This window comes from Topomyia yanbarensis, chromosome 1 (genome assembly GCF_030247195.1).
Source record: "Topomyia yanbarensis strain Yona2022 chromosome 1, ASM3024719v1, whole genome shotgun sequence".
Lineage (NCBI taxonomy): Eukaryota > Metazoa > Arthropoda > Insecta > Diptera > Culicidae > Topomyia > Topomyia yanbarensis.
This window is the reverse complement of record NC_080670.1, coordinates 23794920-23814491: the sequence shown is the minus strand read 5'-3', so window position 1 is coordinate 23814491 and position 19572 is coordinate 23794920. Positions and strand designations below refer to the sequence as shown.

Here is a 19572-nt window from a genome sequence, read left to right as displayed (position 1 = left end):
GACTTCGGTCGGTTGCATGCGTTTTAAAATGTACAATTTTATAGGTTTTTTTATGTCGGTTGTGGTTCTTTCGTTGAACTGAACTGAGATGGCCCCAGTTCAGGTGTTCTAACAAATTAAAGAAAAGCAGGACTAGATGTACTTGACAACTGAGAGCGAGGTTTCGACATCCGGCATGGGAAATAATATAAATAAATGAATTATTAAATTAAATTAAATGAATAAATGAAATTTTGTGCTTATTAAAAATCGCCGTAGATTTTTAATAAGCACAAAATTTCAGTGACACCGAAGATGTGACTGACGGGATTGGACCAAGATAAATTTCATCAAACTTAAGAAATATGATACGAAATTATTGCAAATTCAATTGGTTTCTAAGCCGATTTCTAGTCCCACCGGGAGTGTCTGCTCCAAATTTGAACCAAATCAAACAAGTGTGGCTATCGGACCAACGCGCTTGAAATTTCTATGGCAGTTTTCGATAGTTTTCAGAGCTTGGTAATGCTGAGTGCATCAAATAATTCCTGCAAGTGATAATCAGAAAGATGCTTTTTTGTCTACAACTTGGTCGCAGATTGATAATCAATCCAGCTTTGTTAAGAGAAGTTATTGAACTTTTAACGAAGGGCTGTCTGAGTTAGTTTTTTACGGAACCCAATAGAACACGGTGAACGTCGTCGTCATCCAAATTCACCACACGCGTTGTCGGTAAATTCTATTTGGAATGCTTGTTTCAATTAAACTGTAGGAACAGAAACTATGATAACACATTTTTACAACTAGGAACTGATCAATGTATTATATCCTTTCAAGATTTCGGATCTTTTCCACTATAATTGCACACATTCATAAAATTATACCGGGAGAAGCTAAACCACAGAGGACACGCATATACTGTCGTGACACGTATAGCAGTCCCATATGCTATGGATTTCATGTGAAACTGTTATGCATAACACGATAGTATAAGTTTGAACAGTTTTGTCCAAAAATTCAGAGTAAGTTGTAGAATGCAAATACGTTAGAAATCACTATCGCACTTAAGTTCGCAAGTTCTCCTCTGTAGAATCCATGACAAAAATGGGTCAGAATTCTGGCTTTACACCGAAATTGTTTACCGTTTACAATTTCGGCTCAATGATGCAGTCGATTTCGAGTTGGAACCGGTTGTATCATTGGAGTCGGAGTCTTCGGCGGGAGCCTGCCGGAATTCCAAACTACTTTCCCGATTAATCATACTAGGCTTGAGCGATCGAAGCACTGACTAGTAGGAAGTTGTTACTTGCGGATGCCATCTTGAACCTACAGATATATATTCTAAAATTCAAACAAACTTTCAATTGATGTCTGTTCTTAGTTAAATGCTCTCGGTTTAGACTACAGACACTTTATATAACAGACTAGCGGAGAGAAAAACAGTAAAACTAGCAACCATGAATGTAAACTGCCATCACGGAAGCTCCCATAAGCTTTGCATGGGCTTCCTCTTGTACTTCCCCTCTCTAAACTCTCATGCTCGTTTGACTGCACTTTTTGACAGTCCGTTTGGCTGCAATTTTTGACACTTCGCTAGACTGTGTATAAAGTGTCTGTAGTTTAGACGATACAGTGACAGGAAAAAATGACCCCCCCTCCACCCATCCCTGAGTTGATTTCTAGTCCGACCTGGAGTGTCTGTGAACACCTAAAAATTCCCCCATTGCAAATAACGCATTACATTGTTTCGTGCATATTCGGAATTAGAACCATTTCATCTTTGCATTGTATACCAAATACGAATACTTTTTTTAATAGATCCAATCTACAAAAGAGAACCTCTCTTTGTTTACTTTTTCTTCCACGAATTACTCGATCACCTTTCTGATTTCCTTTCAACTATTTGCAGAATAAGCTAGTAGAAACTGCAACTGGGCATTTGCAGATTGGACCTAATGAAAAAAAGTCTTCATATACCTTCGGTATTATACCAACACATCGTAATCCTGGATGTAACAAATTAAATCAGAATACACACTAGCGTACAATAAATCCGCTTGTAAACGTATTAGTCTACTTGGCTTGCTTTGCTCTTTGCCCACCAAGGTGTATTCCACACAAACAAGTCACATTGATGTTTGTACGAACTGCTATCATCAAGCGGACCCAACACGAGACAAGAATATTGTCAATAAAAATATTGTCTAGACTGCTTCAATACGTCAATCCTATTTGAATTCTACAGAATCAATATTTTCAAAATGTACTTACACGATCAATATATTGGTTTATTGTCAATATTTCTGACCGTGTAGGGTCCGCTTCACACTCACGCTGTTTTGACTGCAAACTACAGACACTTTATATAACAGACTAGCGGAGAGAAAAACAGTAAAACTAGCAACCATGAATGTAAACTGGCATCACGGAAGCTCCCATAAGCTTTGCATGGGCTTCCTCTTGCACTTCCCCTTTCAAAACCCTCATGCTAGTTTGGCTGCACTTTTTGACAGTCCGTTTGGCTGCAATTTTTGACACTTCGCTAGTCTGTGTATAAAGTGTCTGTACTGCAAACAACTCAATCTCATACTCATACATGCTATGCTCTGGTACACATTTAAAGCGGCCTTTACACGTTCAATATTTTTGTCAATAAGAGTATTGACGATATTGCTTCAATACGTCAATCCCACATGAAATGTATACAACTTTTTTTCCATTACACGTACAATACTTCAGTCAACACTGTCTAGTATTGTCGAAAATATTGAACGTGTAAGGCCCGCTTAACCTGCTCACGAGTATGTGTGTGAATTGCGCGGTGAGCCTTTACCACAGCGAATGGTTTAAGTACGATTCACACGATACATCAGGCTTCCGTCACTGGTACGAAACGTCAAGATTAGTAACATGCAGTCAAATGGAAGCATTTACACACAACATCAACGGCACGGAACGTTTTGATGTACGGCACTTTTGAAGGGGCACAAGAGAAAAGTATCCGTGCTCTGTTACTCGGACTGATTTTCGATGGTCATTCAACAGCAATGTCGTATATACAGGAATGGCGAAGATGACACCAGGCTTGTTATTTGCTCACACAATAGGTCTGTTCCAGTACCAGGAGAAACTGGAAGTAATCCGGAGAAAATCGTTCCTGTACTCTCTTCTTCTCTTTTTTCTTCTTCTCGTAGCAAACCGGAGTAAAAAGGAGCAAAGATTTTTTGCTCCTGTTTACTCCGGAGTGACTTCCGTGTACTGGAACAAACCTAATGTGTCACAAAGAGCGAAATACACCGATGAAAAATTGAGCAGCACATAAACACTGCGATGTGCAGAACTACTGCACAAAGAGAAACTTGAAAACGAAAAAGAGAAAGATCTGTGCACCAAGAGCTGCACAATTTCGTTCAAAGTCACCTTGAAGATACACTTTTTTGTGCCCCCTCTCACTGGCAAACAGGTAGGGAGGCGAATCAAACTACAATTCAGATAGTTTGATCGGAAGACCGATTTTAAAATGTTTTTTGCTTGCCTTCTCTGCTTCTGTGCGCGTGGGACCATGATTCACACTAAAGAGCCTCTTTATTTCTACTGCAGCCATGGAGTAGAATGCACGTATGGGAGCAACACACATCGGAGTGTAGAGGTTTCTTGTGAAAGAGAAGAGCGGTGGTTCGCATGAAAAGTGCAAAGAGCATTTTTTATTCTTCTCTTTATTTGCTCTGAGGTGCATTACATCCCTGGTTGGCACTTTGGTATTCGTAAGATGAATCTTACATGAGTGATGTGAGTGATCACAGAATAAATCGACTTGCTTTCGTCATACCGTTCGTTCCGCTCCCCGTTCTCACGCCATGACGTTGACCCGTTGTGCTTCTGGATTGTTTACATATTTTTGGTTACCAACACTAGCAAATCGTGTGTTCTGCCACACCTATTTATATCACATTGATTCAACAGGACGGGAAAATGCAATGTGGTATATACAGGTATGGCAAAGATGGCACTTTGGTATTCGTAAGATGAATCTTACATGAGTGGTGTGAGTTAACACAGAATAAATCCGCTCCAATTGGTCACTGCACAGTGACGTCATGCATTAAATGTGACAGGTGGTGGTCTCAAAATGATATATTGGGAAACATTTGAAATATATTGGGAATCATGTTTTTGGAAATATAGATGTACTCTAGAACGCCTTACAATTAAATTGTGCTATTCCCAATTGTGTGGAAATGTATATGAAAGATCTTATATGTGAACTAATTATTTGTTTATCAATTACTTCAAATTTGTGAGGTTAAGGCATTTCATACAATGGTCAATTGAATCGTGTGAACGCTATGACGTCGACCCGTTATGCTTCTGTATTGTTTACATATTTTTGGTTGCCAACACTAGCAAACCGTGTGTTCTGTCACATCTATATATACCTCATTGGGGGGAATGCACTGGAATGTCATTTCCGAGGAAAAGTGTAAACAACATGATCAAATGATACTTCTGATCGAAAGAGAAAATCCAATACACTATAACAATACAATATACAATACACCACCTGTACAACCATATTAAATGTTGCTATTTTGCACAGAGTTGCTATTCCTGCATGTTCAGGACAGTTTTGCAGAGATGCCTGGACGAAGGCGACAGTCCGTAACGTACAAGGCTCGAGAGCGGTCCCTCCGGATGCTTAGTGTCGAGTTGTATTAAATGACAACGGTTTTTGTAGCGTGGCAGCTGAAATCTGTTTTGCCAAGGAAGATGTCGGAGTGCAAAGCATATGAACCGGCGTTGGATGGCCTCCATTCTGTCAACGCCGTTCTGGTAGTATGGATTCCAAACAGCAAAACAATATTCTAGTGTTGAGCGAACCAGCGCGCAATAGAGTGATTTTAAACAGCATGACGTATGAAGTTTTTCGCTATTCGGAAGATGAACTCAAGCTGTCTTGATGCCTTATCCACATTGAATGATGTACGTGGCTTGAACGTTTGTACCGAATCCATGATGACTCCGAGATCCTTGACGTGAGTGTCTTGGAATGCTTGAGTCGAAGAAATGGAAGTTAAACTGAATCGGATGGCGTTTCCGCGTGAACGTAACGATTGAGCATTTACTTAGGTTTAGAACCATTCTGTTTAGATCACACCGCGTACTTAAGCTCTCTAGTTCACTCTGAAAAAATTCGGCATCGGTTTTATCCCGTATTTGTCGAAAAAGTTGCATGTCGTCAGCGAAAGAAAGGTGGGGTCCTTGCAATTTGATATTGAAGTCATTAAAGTAGAGGAGAAATATCACTGGACCGAGATGGCTTCCTTGTGGAATGCCAGATGTAGCGAAAAATGGTGCAGACAGACAGTCCTTAATACTGATTGGAAATTGCCTTCCATCGAGGTAGGAACGGAACCAACGCAGGGGTTGTCTATGAATACCTAGTTTGTCCTGCTTTGCTATTGCGATATTGTTATTGGTTTTGTCGAAGGCCGCAGATAGATAAACTTCCAGAAAAAGTCATAATCACAGGCTGGCGAATTACGCTGGAAATGAAACGAATTATCGCAGAGACAGTTTGGATTCCGAAAAAAAGATTTCAACCGTAGGACGAGGTGAGGAACGCGTTCAACAGCGTGAGCTGAATGGCTATCGCCGTAGCGCTGCACAGTTGCAGCTGGCTCACTAGTAGACGGAGGTAGTGCTGGTCAGCAACTATAAAAACATCCAGCTTACCGTAACCAGTGCCGATGGACCCTCAATTCCATCGAGGCGTGCGTTGAAGCGCTTGGGTGTGATGTCGTCGGCTATTTATGAGAAAGCAGCGAGGACAACTAACGTAGCAGCAAAGACCATGCCGAACATCGGAGGAGCAAGCCGCAGAAAGAATCGTGTGGAGTCCCAGTCCGGACAGCTTCTCTGAACTCAAAGCGAAACCAGAAGAAGTTGACGAACATCTTTCGCCAGACTGTACGTGTCGCGAGCGCGTTTATGTCCGCCTCCCTTGGAGGCAGCATGCGTCATTGCCAAGACGATATCCATCTGCATTACTCTGTCTGCGGATGTGGAATGCGGAGCAATACACGAAATGCAAGAAGACTGGTCAAAGCGTCTCCGTCTGTGTAAACTAAGCACATCGTGAGATGAAGTACTGCTTTCGGGATGCCAGCGTACTATCCAAGCTCCACCCGGAATCACCGGACCGACCTCGGTATCCAACCGGTTTGCCTGCGAATAGTAGCAGGGTCCCGGCGAATGGAATTGCTGGCCCCAAGCGGGCCGTTGGGGTGCTGTCGAGTTGTTCTCAGGTTACTTTCTTCATAGAGCGAATTATCACAACAGATATTACAAGTGGGAGAAAAACAGTGAACTATCAGGAACAGCTAGGAATTAAGAATTGTAAGTGCATGAGCACAATACTCCTCCGACGTAGTCGCATTCAGTGGTCCCGAGGCATAAGAAGAAGAGGTAGTTCTAGTAAACCACTCAGGTGTACTTGGGTGGAGATTTTAGTAGGTTGGCCTGCTAGCAACCCCACTCTCTGAATGATAAGATCAGGGTCTGTTGCAGTAATATCACCGACGAACCGACTTGCCACATAGAACAAAAATGCCTGACGCATAGTGTCCTAATTGTTTAAATTAAAATACGTTGTTACACCAGCGGCATCTGTATAATGGTTCGCGTGGTAGTCTTCATCGATAAAACAACAGTACGCAGAATCCAAAGTGTATCGATGTTGAACCAGGTATGCTCGAACGTACAAACGTTCTTTTGTTTATGTTAAAGATCGTTTTTCCAACTCTTTATTATTTTATGTATGTACTATTTCACAAAACTGTCCTTTAAAAGCAAAAACAAGTAACAGAATGATCGCATTTTCAATAAATTCTGAATACTATTTTGATGCATATTATCACTACATACGTAGCTGAGGGAATTGCACACCTTCTGTAATATCACTACACGTATCGAGAAGCGTGCCCTGATTCAAACATGGCGGAGAAATCTGTCGTAATTTGACAGTAGCGATCGGGTCATTTCAAAACAATCGTTATTTTGTATGGGACATCTTTAGAATGCCTCTGTCACGTCGATTCGTCGGTGATAATATTGTAATGCATACAGTGCACCCTGGTGGAGAAGATGCAAGCTGTCGAAAAATCCCTCGCAAATTTTAAGCACATTCGTCCGGTAGCTATAGTACTCCGATTTAATTCAAATTTGTTGCGTACACTTCCGATGGTACCATAACTCGACTCAGTGGGGGCCTGAGCAATCGAAAAATCGGTTTTTAGACTGTCTATTATATAATTAACAACTTAAATATAGGCTAGGTGATGCCGAATGAAATCCAGAAATACTAAATGTACCATAACTTTTTCTTTAGTGATGAAAAATTGTTGTTGGTTTTAGTAGAGCACTCCAGTTAGAGTGTGGCCAAGAGGCCATGACGTATCCAAACGAACATGGAATTTGACGTATTCACAATAGAAATACGTCAGATTTCTGCTCGTTTGGATACGTCAGACGCGTCTTGGCCGCACTCTAACTAGAGTGCTCTAGGTTTTAGCACTGAGAACTGACATACAAGTAAAGTTTTCAACTTGTGTAAGAAAAAAAACTGTCGCTTTGAAATGACAACAGCAACTTACCACTGGCCGGCGCTTCGATCGGCCAGCAATCGCTATACGGGACTTGTGTGCAAACTTGGATACAACGGTGACTCATATATTTCAACGTATTTTCATTTGAATGTTTACACAGGTTTTTCGGGAAAGTTTGTTCTAGCTTATATGTCGTTTCTCTTTGGTTTTAGGTTTAGAAAAATTATCAGCAAACAACTCCAAAACAAACTGACAATGGTGAAAAAATATCTAACACAACTTATTCCTATGGTAACTAGAATCATATCATGTTCAACCCTGTTCATCCGATAGAGAGTAGATCTAGTATGCCGTGACAGTTGAGTTGCATCCAACAAATCAAGAAGGAAAAAGATATCGACCAGTTTCTAGCATAATTATAAGATTGTTTCTAACCTGCTTTCTAATCTACCACAGAGTTTGTCGGAACAACAGCAAATGTTTACGTTTCAATTCGGCTTATCACTATTCAGAAACAATAAATCACTTACAATTACACATATACAGAATTTGTTTGGTGCCAATAGCGTCCATCATGATGAAATCTAGCTATGATACGGTAGCATGATGGCATGCTTTGCAAATAATGGAAAAACAAAATGACATGACTCTAAGGAGGAGAAGATAGACTCGTTTTCCAATATCATAACTACTCGTGTTTTTTTGGCAATTGCTTTTTTTTTCTTTTCCGCCATTATGAAGGGACCGGCGACAAGATGTTACTTTTTTACAAAAATATATGGAAAAGTTGAATGTTTTTGGGAAATATTACACTTGCTCGGTTTAAATCAGATGGAAAGTATCAATTTTGCATGATTTGGACATCGACTAGCTGAGCTGATTTTCATCTTTCACCCTAATCTTACATGTTTGCTTATATACTTGGTGTACGAGTACGAATATTTCATATGTCAGTTTTCGTGTGTGTCGGCGCTTGTGCATCGGTATTATGTGGTTATGAATGGGACAGGTGCAAAAATCTCCATTGTGTTATACTTGACTTGGAACACTTACCGGGGCAGGGGGACGCACGAACAGGACTCCAACTTACTTTACAACTTGCTGCTGTGCGCTGGTTACACCAGCCCAGTTCTTACCGTTCAAAAAAACAACAACATAAACTAGAAAAAATCCTAATGCATTTGCGTCTTACTGGATTCCTGCGCAATTTATATTTGAACTGCTACTCTCACTCTCACAGAACGTCTTTTGAAACAAAATGCATGCACTGCAACATTGTTTGTTTGGTTTGCTATTAATGTGATGACAACGGGCAATTGAATACTTTTCGCTGACGTCACAAATGAGCGCGAGTATTCATTTTTGACAGTTCGCTTGTACTGTTTACACGGACTTAGTAAAATTATTTGCGAGTTTCTTCGAGCGGATCTAGTCGTGCACAAAATTTTTCTAAATCCATGTAAACAGTACTAGTGAACTATCAAGAAAAGTGAGGTTAACTGTGTCAGCAAAGAACCTAATTGCGCAGGAATTTAGTAACAGGTGACATTAGCAATACACCAATTGCATTTTTCTTTCAACGCTTAATTCTTACAACAGCTAGTTTCGTTTTTTATCTCTCGTTTTTTCAGGATTATAGTCTCACTTTCCTCTTTCGCATTTCCATTTGTTCACTTCATAGCTATTGAAAGATTGTGAAAAAGATAGGACGTTGTTGGAACACTATAGCAAAACAGCTTTCATTTAGCAAGAAACAACAAGCTTTTTCGTTCCCACTAGAACTCACACTTAGCCGAAATGAGAATAAAACGCTCCTCCGAAGAAACAGGGATTCGAATGTACAAAGACAATGGATGCAATGACTGAGGGTGGGATTTCCTACACTTCTGCTAAATTTTGTTTCCACTTGGTGCTTAATCTTAAAGGTTTCGTTGTAGATTGCAGCGCACTAGCAGCCAGCAGACGATGGTCGCCGCCATCAGATAGCCGGCGCTTCTATTCGACCGGACTCGATGCATCGAGGTGGCACTGCTCCGGGAGGTCGAACTTGCCACCTGCATCTCCTCGGAGTGTACGTCGGATGATATTCGTTGGGTGTAGAACTGGAAGATGTCACTGACCTGTGGGGTAAGGGAAGCGAACAAAGAATCGGAATGTAACATACTTCACAGGTTGCATTTGGCAGCATAGAGTCGAGTGTGACCTGGGAAGCTTACCTCGTTCCATCCGTAACGATTCTTTGCTTGTACGATTGATTCATACACCGAACTTGGAAGCAATCCACGGAGAGTGAATGCCATGACGTGGGACAGTGGTTCCGAAATTGGGCGCGGTGAGGGGGTCAAGATGACATCGTGCCATCGGCCAGGCTGCTGGAATGTTTCGTTCATCTGAAAATGGAAGGTAGTTAGACTCAATTGCAACTTCAAATAGTAGCAATATTAGCATGGTATAGAGGGCGTTTTCGTCGGTATTGTCGGCATGCTATAGAGTAGTGTCAATTAGTCCCAAGCAACCAGAAATTCGGATAAAACTTAAAAAGCACACTTTAAAGTTCATATAAAGCTCTTAGCGAACTTTAAAGCTGCCTAAGCTTTAATGGAACTTGGAGGCTATTTAAGCCGCTATTAGAACATAAAACGTATTGCAAAATTACAAACTCTTGATTGCTTCGGAGTGCTTAATGTTTTTGTTGTAATTCAAAATCATAATAGCACAACTGTTTCTCAATATAATATAAAATTTATGTCATATTCACGCAATAATTCTAAATAACGCTGATACCAAAGATAAACTCAAGATTACCATGTTCCATATAAAACAGTCATAATTCATGGGCCACGCAATATGAACCAGTGAACCAAGTAACAGCAAGCGTATGCTAGCCCCTTGAATATAAGCGTCGTTACCGTCCAAACGCTAAAGTAGAAACACCATAGATACCTCCGAAGCATTAGTAAACAATCTTACGATTTTTTTGTTCCATGTCTTTCAACGAAAGCTTTAAAAAATTCGCGTTTTCTGGATACCGTTAAAACAAGTATCAGACTACAGAAATATCATTTATGTAATAAAAGTGAGGTCCCTTTCGGTCCCGGAATGTGTGGAAGGAAGCCTGCGGAAGCGTAACGCTATGTTATCACGGTTTCAGACCAAATACTGTTGCGTTTCACGGCAAATGGTTTCAATAATTTAATTTTTAAAAACTGTGTACTATGACGGTGACTGATCGAATTTCTTATAATTATCCCACCAGTGTGGAGAATTATCATAATAAAAGTACATATCAGAGCACTTTTCAATTTTATTCCAGCGTTCAGAACAAATGAAATGCGATAAATGTTTGCCAATAATGTGATGTTGCTATGCATCCAACGTTCACGACGACGTCTGCAAAGACGTCATTTGTTCAATTAGCAAATTGTCACTTTGACAGTGAACCGCATTCACCGAGGGGTCAGATGTGTATGGTACATGAGAAAAGTGTGACCATTCTATCTTGAGTTTATCTTTGCTGATACTTGCGTTCAAACGCGTTCTCACTAAACCAGCTCCTTACTTCCTGTACAGGTACTGTCAAAACTCTGTACTAATAAAAACGAATCGTTCGTATCGTTGTAAAAAATGTGAACTACGCTAAAAAAATCCACCCCAACAGCTCCCTGGGAACCGCCAGACTAATTTTTCATACTACTCTCGACTAGAATCGTCCCATCCCCACCACACGGTACATGTAGGCAGTTCGACGCATCACCAGCAGCAATGGTCGCACTGGATAAAGTTTGCCGTTACGCCGCCGTATCGCAATCACTACGGCTGCCGCGGGATGCCCTCCCGTGGCGAACCCAGCAGCGTCCCCGATGCAATCTACTCACCATCAGCTTCCGGTAGAGCAGGCGAACCTCGAGCAGGGGCGGATAGCTTTCCACCTTCCAGGTCAGATTGTAGCTATCGGGAGAACGGCTCCAGGGTGGTGACACGAACTCGGCCGGTCCCGGTCGACCGGAAACTTCCATGTATTTTTTCGATCGTCCGAGGGTGTTGTCCGCGACGCAGCTTGAAAATGATTGAGAGAAAAGATTTTTTTATGATCTCGTACATAAAAGAACATTGGCGCGATGAAAAAAAAAACTGGCAAACTCTGTAATCGAAAATGGAACACAGTGGGTGAACACGGAAATCAAGGGGAGTGTTGAGCGCAATGAGTGTGCAGGATAGCGATTATTCATAAATCACACTCGAGCAAAATCGATGTATGTAGGAGCGGAGCCCTAGCGCACATACCGTGCACAGTTTGAGTAGCGGAACAAAGCGAGCTGGCGTGGTTAAACCAAAATTTGCGAAGCAAGAACACAAAAAAATGAAAGCTTTCCGATAAAGCTAAATAGATTGAATGAGACGCCACCGGAGTGGAAGAGCTAACCTGTAGTTGCCAAAGTCCTCCTGCTGGACATGTCGGATGGTGAGCGTGTGTCGATTTCCTCTCGATGACATGGTCCGTCTGTCGGTCGGCTGAATCGGAAACGAGTTTTGATACCACGAAACCTGGATATATAGTGGATCGATGGAAAGAGAGAGATAGAGAGAGAGAGAGAAACAAATGAAATGACAATCAATGCAATGGGACTAAAGGGTGCTACGATCAGAAATTTGTCAACTTCAACTTGACGCATTTTTTCATAGTTCCTTAAAAATCTTCATATCTCTTATTTTACGGATGTTTGTGCATAGTATCATGCCTGTTTGACATGCCCCTTCAGTTGTAAAGAGAAAAGAAATAAAATTTTGCTCGCGCATCGCGATAATCTGAACAACTTGCACGCCAAGTTGGCAAAATAGTTGAATATGGCCAAATCAAAATAATAAAAGTTTTCGGAAAACGTTTGTCGACAGCCTGGAAAACTGGATCGGAGGCAAAATCGTAAGCAGGAGACCGCAAGAACGACGCAAAGAGTGGTCATCGGTTTCGAGCGGAACCCCAGCCTCTCCGTCCCTCTCTGTCGCAAGTAATCTGGGAGTGTCGACTTACAAGATGGTGGTGACTCCAAATCGTGACGATAAGTAAAAAAAAGTTGACCAGAGAACGATCGAGGAAGCTGTTTTTGCAAATGCTGACAAAGTTTGATCAGGTGGTACAGGGTGACTAAACGTTTGTCAAAGCAGTCGTGAACCAGCTTCCCCGAGAGGAATATTATACGTCGACTGGAACGGGAAAGGTGGCAGAGATTTTCAAACGCAAACGTACGCCATCTATTCCTGTAGCTTGAAGAGCTACATTTACATCGCAAACAGTTATACTCAAAGGAACAAATTGTGTTTTCCTCCTATTTCGTTAAAAGTCGCAGCAACGCGCGATGGATATTAGCTAGTATAAATATATAAGGCAATCGTCAAGCGGAACCTCAAGAAGACGCGAAAGACAGTTGTTGGCAAGATGCAGATCAAGCCTAACTGGCGTTCTAGAGCGAGAAAAGTGGCCAAGGGCCTGTGTAAAGTTCGATGGAACGAATCAAAAGGATAGCCAGCAAGCAATTTGCATTCGCTCAATAGGAAGCTTGAGTGAATATTTTTTCATTACATCGAAGACTCGTTTTTATTAGCCCCTTTGATGTATTTTTGGTTGACCAAATAAGGGCAGCGACACCACATATTTATTTATATCCTTTATTAGAACGAAGCTGTTAAAATGTTCAACATTATTCCGTAGACATATGCTCATAACCCTGGCTGGCTGACGAAATCGGGTCGAAAAGATAAAAAGGGATTTCACTGTATTCTGTATGAATTGATCTTGCAAATGAAACAGTGTATTAATTTTTTATTAAATTGTTTGACCGATTTTCACAGATTTCTGGTTTGACCAATTTTTTGATCATAACACCCTTTATAGAGGAGGATAAAAAACTGCAACACATGCCGCTCAGTCGGTGTATGTCTGTGTTTTGGGAACCAGCGCCAAATTGGAACAGTCCTGTCCAAATTGGCAGGCGAATAAAGTTATACTCAAAGCTTTCAAAAGACTATTTAGAGCAACGTATTTCGAAGCAGTGCTCAACAGAATAACCGGATGGTGTTTGATCAAAGCGGAAAATAGACATCCAATAATGGGATGGATCTGAATAAGAATATGCTCTCTAATGTGTGTCCATCAGAACTGGGGATGATTTTTGTGTTGACGAAACTCGATTGTCGTTATAAATCTGTGTGGTAGAACGTAGGACTATAAACCATAATTTAAATTCTACAGTGTAATTAAACATTCTTATTTATATTATTTATTTTATTCATTCCCTATAAGTACTAAGGAGTAAAGCAACTATGCGAGTCATAACAAACAATTTTGGGTATTTTTCAGTGATAGCTATTTTTCCAAGTTCTTAAACGAGTTATTTTAACGCACAAAACGCATTTTGTTTGAATGGATGAAACAGCTGTACGCTCAAATTTGAAGCTGGAACTAAAATATTTTTTTTTATATTACGAGCGATTTTTTGTACGAGAGGTGCTCCGAATTTGATCACTCTCAGCATGATCAAAAAAGAGAAGGAAAAGGAATCCAAAAAAACAACTCCGGAGCGCAACCGTGGTCGTCGCATAGCTAAGTGACCACGCGAGCCAACTAATGCTTGTTTGTCAAAATCAGTGAAAAAATATTTATCTGATCGCAGTTTGGACAATTATGTGCAGGGTGAGGATCACAAAATCACAAAGAAGGCATTTTTCAACCTCCTTTGTACATGTGTCATCGTTCTCCACATTAGGAGCAATTCACTTTGTTGCAGCAGTACTGGCTGTTTGCACTTAGTGCAGCTCATGATTTTTGGGACGTACATGCGGACTGGGAGTCGAAGTTTGTCCAAAAGTACGTAGTTCGATAGGGCAGAACCTTCGAATGTCAATCGTAATGATTTCGAAGGGGTAAAGATTTTTGAATCACCTGTGCCTGATACTGAGTTCAGCTGTTTGACTTCTAGTAGTATCTTCACCTTCGGAAAGATTTGGTTTTTAAAAATACCTACACCATTCTTCAGGTCAGCGACAGTCAGACTCTTCCATTACAACGCCATCTAGTTCAACGACGTTAGCCGGAATGTACACGCGATATTCGATGTTAAAGAGTGGATCTTTTACGATCGCGTTGGCCTGTTTCCTGTCTGAGAGCACGACACGAAGTTTATTCGCATTGACTTTCATAATTTCGCGCACGCTAGCGAAATTGGCAGTCAGACTCTTGCTAATTTGCGAAACCCTTAAAGGCTTGTCGTTTGGTCGGAAAACGACTACAAATCGATCGCCTGGACGGTCATTATATTGCCGAACACGTGGCACATTATTGTTGGGAGCGACATTTTGATAGCCAGTACCACCAGTACCAACACCAGAGCCCGTACCATAACCCGTTCCAGATTCTGTACCAGAACCCTAGAGAATCAGGGGGGAGAGGGGGATTCAGATTGGAGTTTTTCGGTATTGCACCGGTTAGACTATTTAAGGGGGTGACATAGTTATCCTTGTCGTCCTTGTTAGACATTGGGACGGCCGGAATTACCGCCGCCAAGAATAATTTCTAACAGAAATAAAATAAAAATCGAAATGAAGAAAATATGATAAAATAACAAAAGGAAAACTTAGCTGCTCTGCTGCTTACAGGAACGCCAGCTGAATAGCGTGAAAAATCCCCGCCACCAACACCAACTCTATCCAATCAGCGTCGCTCAACGCCGAAGCAAATGCCGCGCTACCACGACCAATGAGCAACAAAAACTGCCACCACTGTCTGATGAAAGTTTCATCCACTACGTCGCCGTCAAAAATTCGCTCACTGCGTCGACCGATTACCGCCCAAAAACTACCGCTGCTGGGCGTGAACGCCCGTCACCATCCACAGCACACTTCCCGAGCTGTATGCGACAAACGATCCGCGTCCAGCACAAATCAGCTCCGAAAGAGCGGGAAAAACACCAACACTACACCACGTCGCCGTCCAAATCGCGCTTGACGTTCGATGAGCGTCACAAGCACTAACACTGCCGCCTTCTACACACTCGCCTGAGCTGCGCGCCAAACGAATCACCACACGAAAGCACGGAAAAACCATCACCACTGGAATCGTTCCAACTGCGCGTAGGTAAAAACCGAAGAGAAAGCGCGAGATGCGTGCGTCACACTCGAGCTCTAAACGATGTATGTGTGGCACCATGTTATCTTTCACCACTTCTGTTTTAAAAACCCGTCTCCGTGATTTGGTTGGCATTCTCTATTAAATTCTACGATAGGTATCACACTAATTATTTTGGTTTATGTTATGACAGATACTCAACACATTTTGTCCAGTTGCATTTCATATACAACACGGTCAAAAAAATGCGGACGAACATGGTCAGGTGATTTAAACAGTTTGACTCAACTCGCCTGTGCTAATTGCCCCTAGGAACAAATGCAATTTGCGAATGCGATTTAAAGGCAATTTCAACACTTAGAAAAAAATTCTGGCGGCTGAAATGGACTTGGTTGTTTTTGTGTTTTTCAAACATGGCGGTTCATGTTTGGCTTAATCCTAAAATTGTTTTTTCAAACAATTCGCGTGTTCTCGCTTGTATTTTGTCTGTCTAGTGCACTTCATTTAGCCAACGAATGTGGGAAATTGTGGAATCGTGTGTAGGTATGGTGAAACAAGATCTCTGATCAGTCTTAATAAAAGTCAGATTGTGGTAAGTTTTGGTGTGCAATATCAATTTCACCATTGATTCTTCCTATAATTTGGTGGTGATTGCCTAGTGTACTGATAAGTTTATGTGAGTAGATAATGAATCCGAAAATAAGTATTATTTGTAATTTTCATATTAGGCCATTAAGGGCGATTAAATGGCGCGTTCCCTGGGCGATATAAGGGCGGGTTGGGCGGCAAAAAAATGACGGCAGCAAATCGCCCAAATGTTCCATTTGAAATAGCTCCCTAATTGCCAGCAATTTGCTGGCAAATTGAAGGGCAATTAGCGCAGATAGCCCCCCGTTAGCCAGTAGCTTGCCCTTTTTGACTGGGAAATGACGTAGATGTCCCTCATACCCAATCAAGTTCAACTTGGGTTTGAGCCGGAATTCTGGCTGGTTCTAGTTAGTATTTCGACTCCATTGATACAACCGATTCTAACTAGAGCCGGTTGAGTCACTGGAGCAAAAATTTTTTTATTAGAGCCAGCCAGGTATTTGTGTAGTAATGTTGATGTTTTGCATTGCAGCGCATTACACCATGTAAATAGGCCTTACTTAGAAACCAAAGCAAAGTTACTAATGTTCACTGTGTCCACAATGCTCGGAATGTTTTAAAAATATTTACAGGCACCCATGTCTAAAGGTCACCACCTATTTCATTGTTTGACGCATCTCATTTGATTCCACAATAGGAACAGTTTCAATTTAGCTTCTACCCTAAAGCAAATGGTCACACAGTGATGCAATAGGTCTTTCAAATTCTACCAAGATTCCCAATATCCACATCCAACAACAAAAAAACGAAATCTGTTTTCCGTGTTGAGTGTGTTCTGAGCTTCGCAATTGATTTAGATATTCTATTTGTTCGGTTCTTAATCCATTGGCACAAAAAAAGTCCAAACGGTCGGACGACGACGACGACGATTCCAGTCGTTTCGAGCAGAGAGTAGAGTATGTTGAAAAATGCAAATCTCTCGTTAAAGCGACAAGCAAACATTTTACGGAGGTACCGACCCTTAGCCGTCCGGCATCAGCAAGAAGCAAACCAAATCCAAATTCCAACGAGAAGGACGGGTTAGAACAGCACCCACCGGGCAGGATTAATTGATGTGAAGGATTAGAGGCGATGATAAAATGTTACTGAGAATGGGATGGGTCATGAGCGCAGGTGCCATTCGCAATGCCAAATGGATGGCTAGGGCGGCCGTTGAAGGAATAAACCGATTGTGTGCTTGTGGTATTTTTTCCTTGTAGAAAAGACCAACCGACCGTTTTGAAAACAAATTCCATAATGTGCTATACTTTTGTACCTTCGAAGGATCGAAGCTAGGATTATCCGTTCGGATTTATTTGGATTCTGGTAATGGCTATTGTCCAAATGGAAAACACCCCACGTAGCTTCCGTCATTTTAATTTACTGCACCACAAACCATGCGAGTGATTTACATTTCCCCATGAATGCGCTAAACGAACAAAAATCAATGTTTGATAACTGGCAGCAAATTGGCAAGCTTGCTGGAGGCGAAAACTCTCACTTGCCATAATCGCAAATTTCAACAAGTTGTCACAACCGTAGCAGGATGCCGCGCTGGTATTTGCTCTATTTACTCCACCGACAGGCAACCAGCGACAGCGCAATAGCATTCCGTGGAGCAACTTCCGCTTTGTTTGGCTAGCTTTGTGTAGTGCATATTGGCGGGTTGGTTAGCTTAGGTTGGGCATTCGAAGCAGCGACGCAGAACGTACGTAGTGCGTGTAGTTGTTCAATCCGAGCGGCTAGGTTAGATCAGGGTGGTCTGCTTTACTTTTCGACAAATGTTAAAGAAAACTCAGATACCAAACTTCACATCATTTCGACAATTTTTGACCTCCGCCCATTCCTTGAGGTTCCGTTTGACGATTGTCCAATATTTTTCGTTGGGTGGATCTCTGACGTTTTGGAAGGGTTCATCCCTAGTAACAATTGTAGTTTAATGGCGCCCTTGAAGCCGCTCTTAAAACTTAAATTGCACTTGTAGTGCGCTATGAAACTACAATTGTTACTTGGGATCCCTAATAAAACAAATTATACACAAACTTTAACCCATATAGTCCAATGATTCCACATATTGTATGGATGATACCCTGAACAGGTCGTTAGGCTCTTGGATCATAAGATGTTTATTAGGGATGTCCTTGGGCACAACTTGCACGTTATTCACGGCCTACCATTCCATGGACTTTTGACATATTGGCAAGATGCTAAATCCGGCCAAAACAAAACGAAACAATTGTGTTGGTTAGGGAAAGGATGCAGAGTGTTTCCAGGCACTCCTACAGATAAACTTCCTGGTTGATGATCCCGTTTGCGTTGTAAATGTTGCTCTTCTTTGCTCCTGTTGCTTCGATGCCATTTTCACAGCTGGAGAGCAAATTCGAAAGAATTCTTTCATTAGGGCTTAAATCGCAAATGCAAACAAACTGAGTTTTCGCTATTATGACACTATGCGACTAAAATGCTGCAAGATAGTGAAAAAATAGTAAAATTTCGTTTCAGTTCGATTAATAATAAAAGAAAACAGTTTGATCCTGTCTACTCGGTGGTTGTTGCACACAAACATTCGAATATTTCGATATTTTCATGAAATTTGAAGAATAAATACACGCGTCTTTTAATTTGCAGTGGGTTTTCATTTGCTGAGCACCATTAAAAATATCCAGTCAAGCTCGCCCATGTACCCAGCCCTACGTAGCAAAACAGAATCAGATTGGCCCATTTACCGCGCCTTTCTGAAAATCGTTTAGCCTTTTCGCAAACGCAAATTCTGAAGGGCGAAATTACGACTGGAAAGCGAATTGACGACAAGGCGGGGGTGGACTGTACACGACGAATCCCTAGGTGTCACGTTAGTACTGTAGGTCGTAGCGGTGTTTCCCCTTTCTGTTGGAAGAGCAGAAATTCTCAGAATAATCACCATAATCGTATCGGAATCACTACTGTCGGATAACACTTAACTTTTCGCACTTGATCTTTTGCCAGATCGAGTTTCCAAACAAAAAACTGTTTCCATTCGGAATCGATTTCTTATATAGCGCTTAAAAATGTTGCGCGACAAAAATTGGAACATCCCTTAATATTCCACAGAATTGGCGTCACTGTAACTCACGCGTGTGATGATGTTGATGATGGTAATTAGATTTTAGACCAACCAACATAACCTCACAAAATGAGCTGGATGAACTTCGTTTGACAATTCTCGGTGATTTGTTTACATGGGAGTTGCGTGAGTTCGAATGT

General features: G+C 41.5%; 1 protein-coding gene across 1 annotated transcript in view; it reads right to left on the bottom strand.

Annotated features, from left to right (window-relative positions):
- Nucleotides 1-4596: 4596 nt before the first annotated feature.
- The window catches only part of LOC131677095 (limbic system-associated membrane protein-like), an 825653-nt gene continuing 810677 nt past the window's right edge, over nucleotides 4597-19572 (bottom strand). Inside the window, exons 9-12 of the mRNA XM_058956682.1 lie at nucleotides 12007-12128; nucleotides 11459-11639; nucleotides 9800-9973; nucleotides 4597-9703 (exon numbers count right to left, since the gene is read on the bottom strand). Of these exons, the coding sequence (XP_058812665.1) occupies nucleotides 9503-9703; nucleotides 9800-9973; nucleotides 11459-11639; nucleotides 12007-12128 (678 nt within the window). The 3' untranslated portion in view covers nucleotides 4597-9502. The remainder of the gene's footprint in view (nucleotides 9704-9799; nucleotides 9974-11458; nucleotides 11640-12006; nucleotides 12129-19572) is intronic.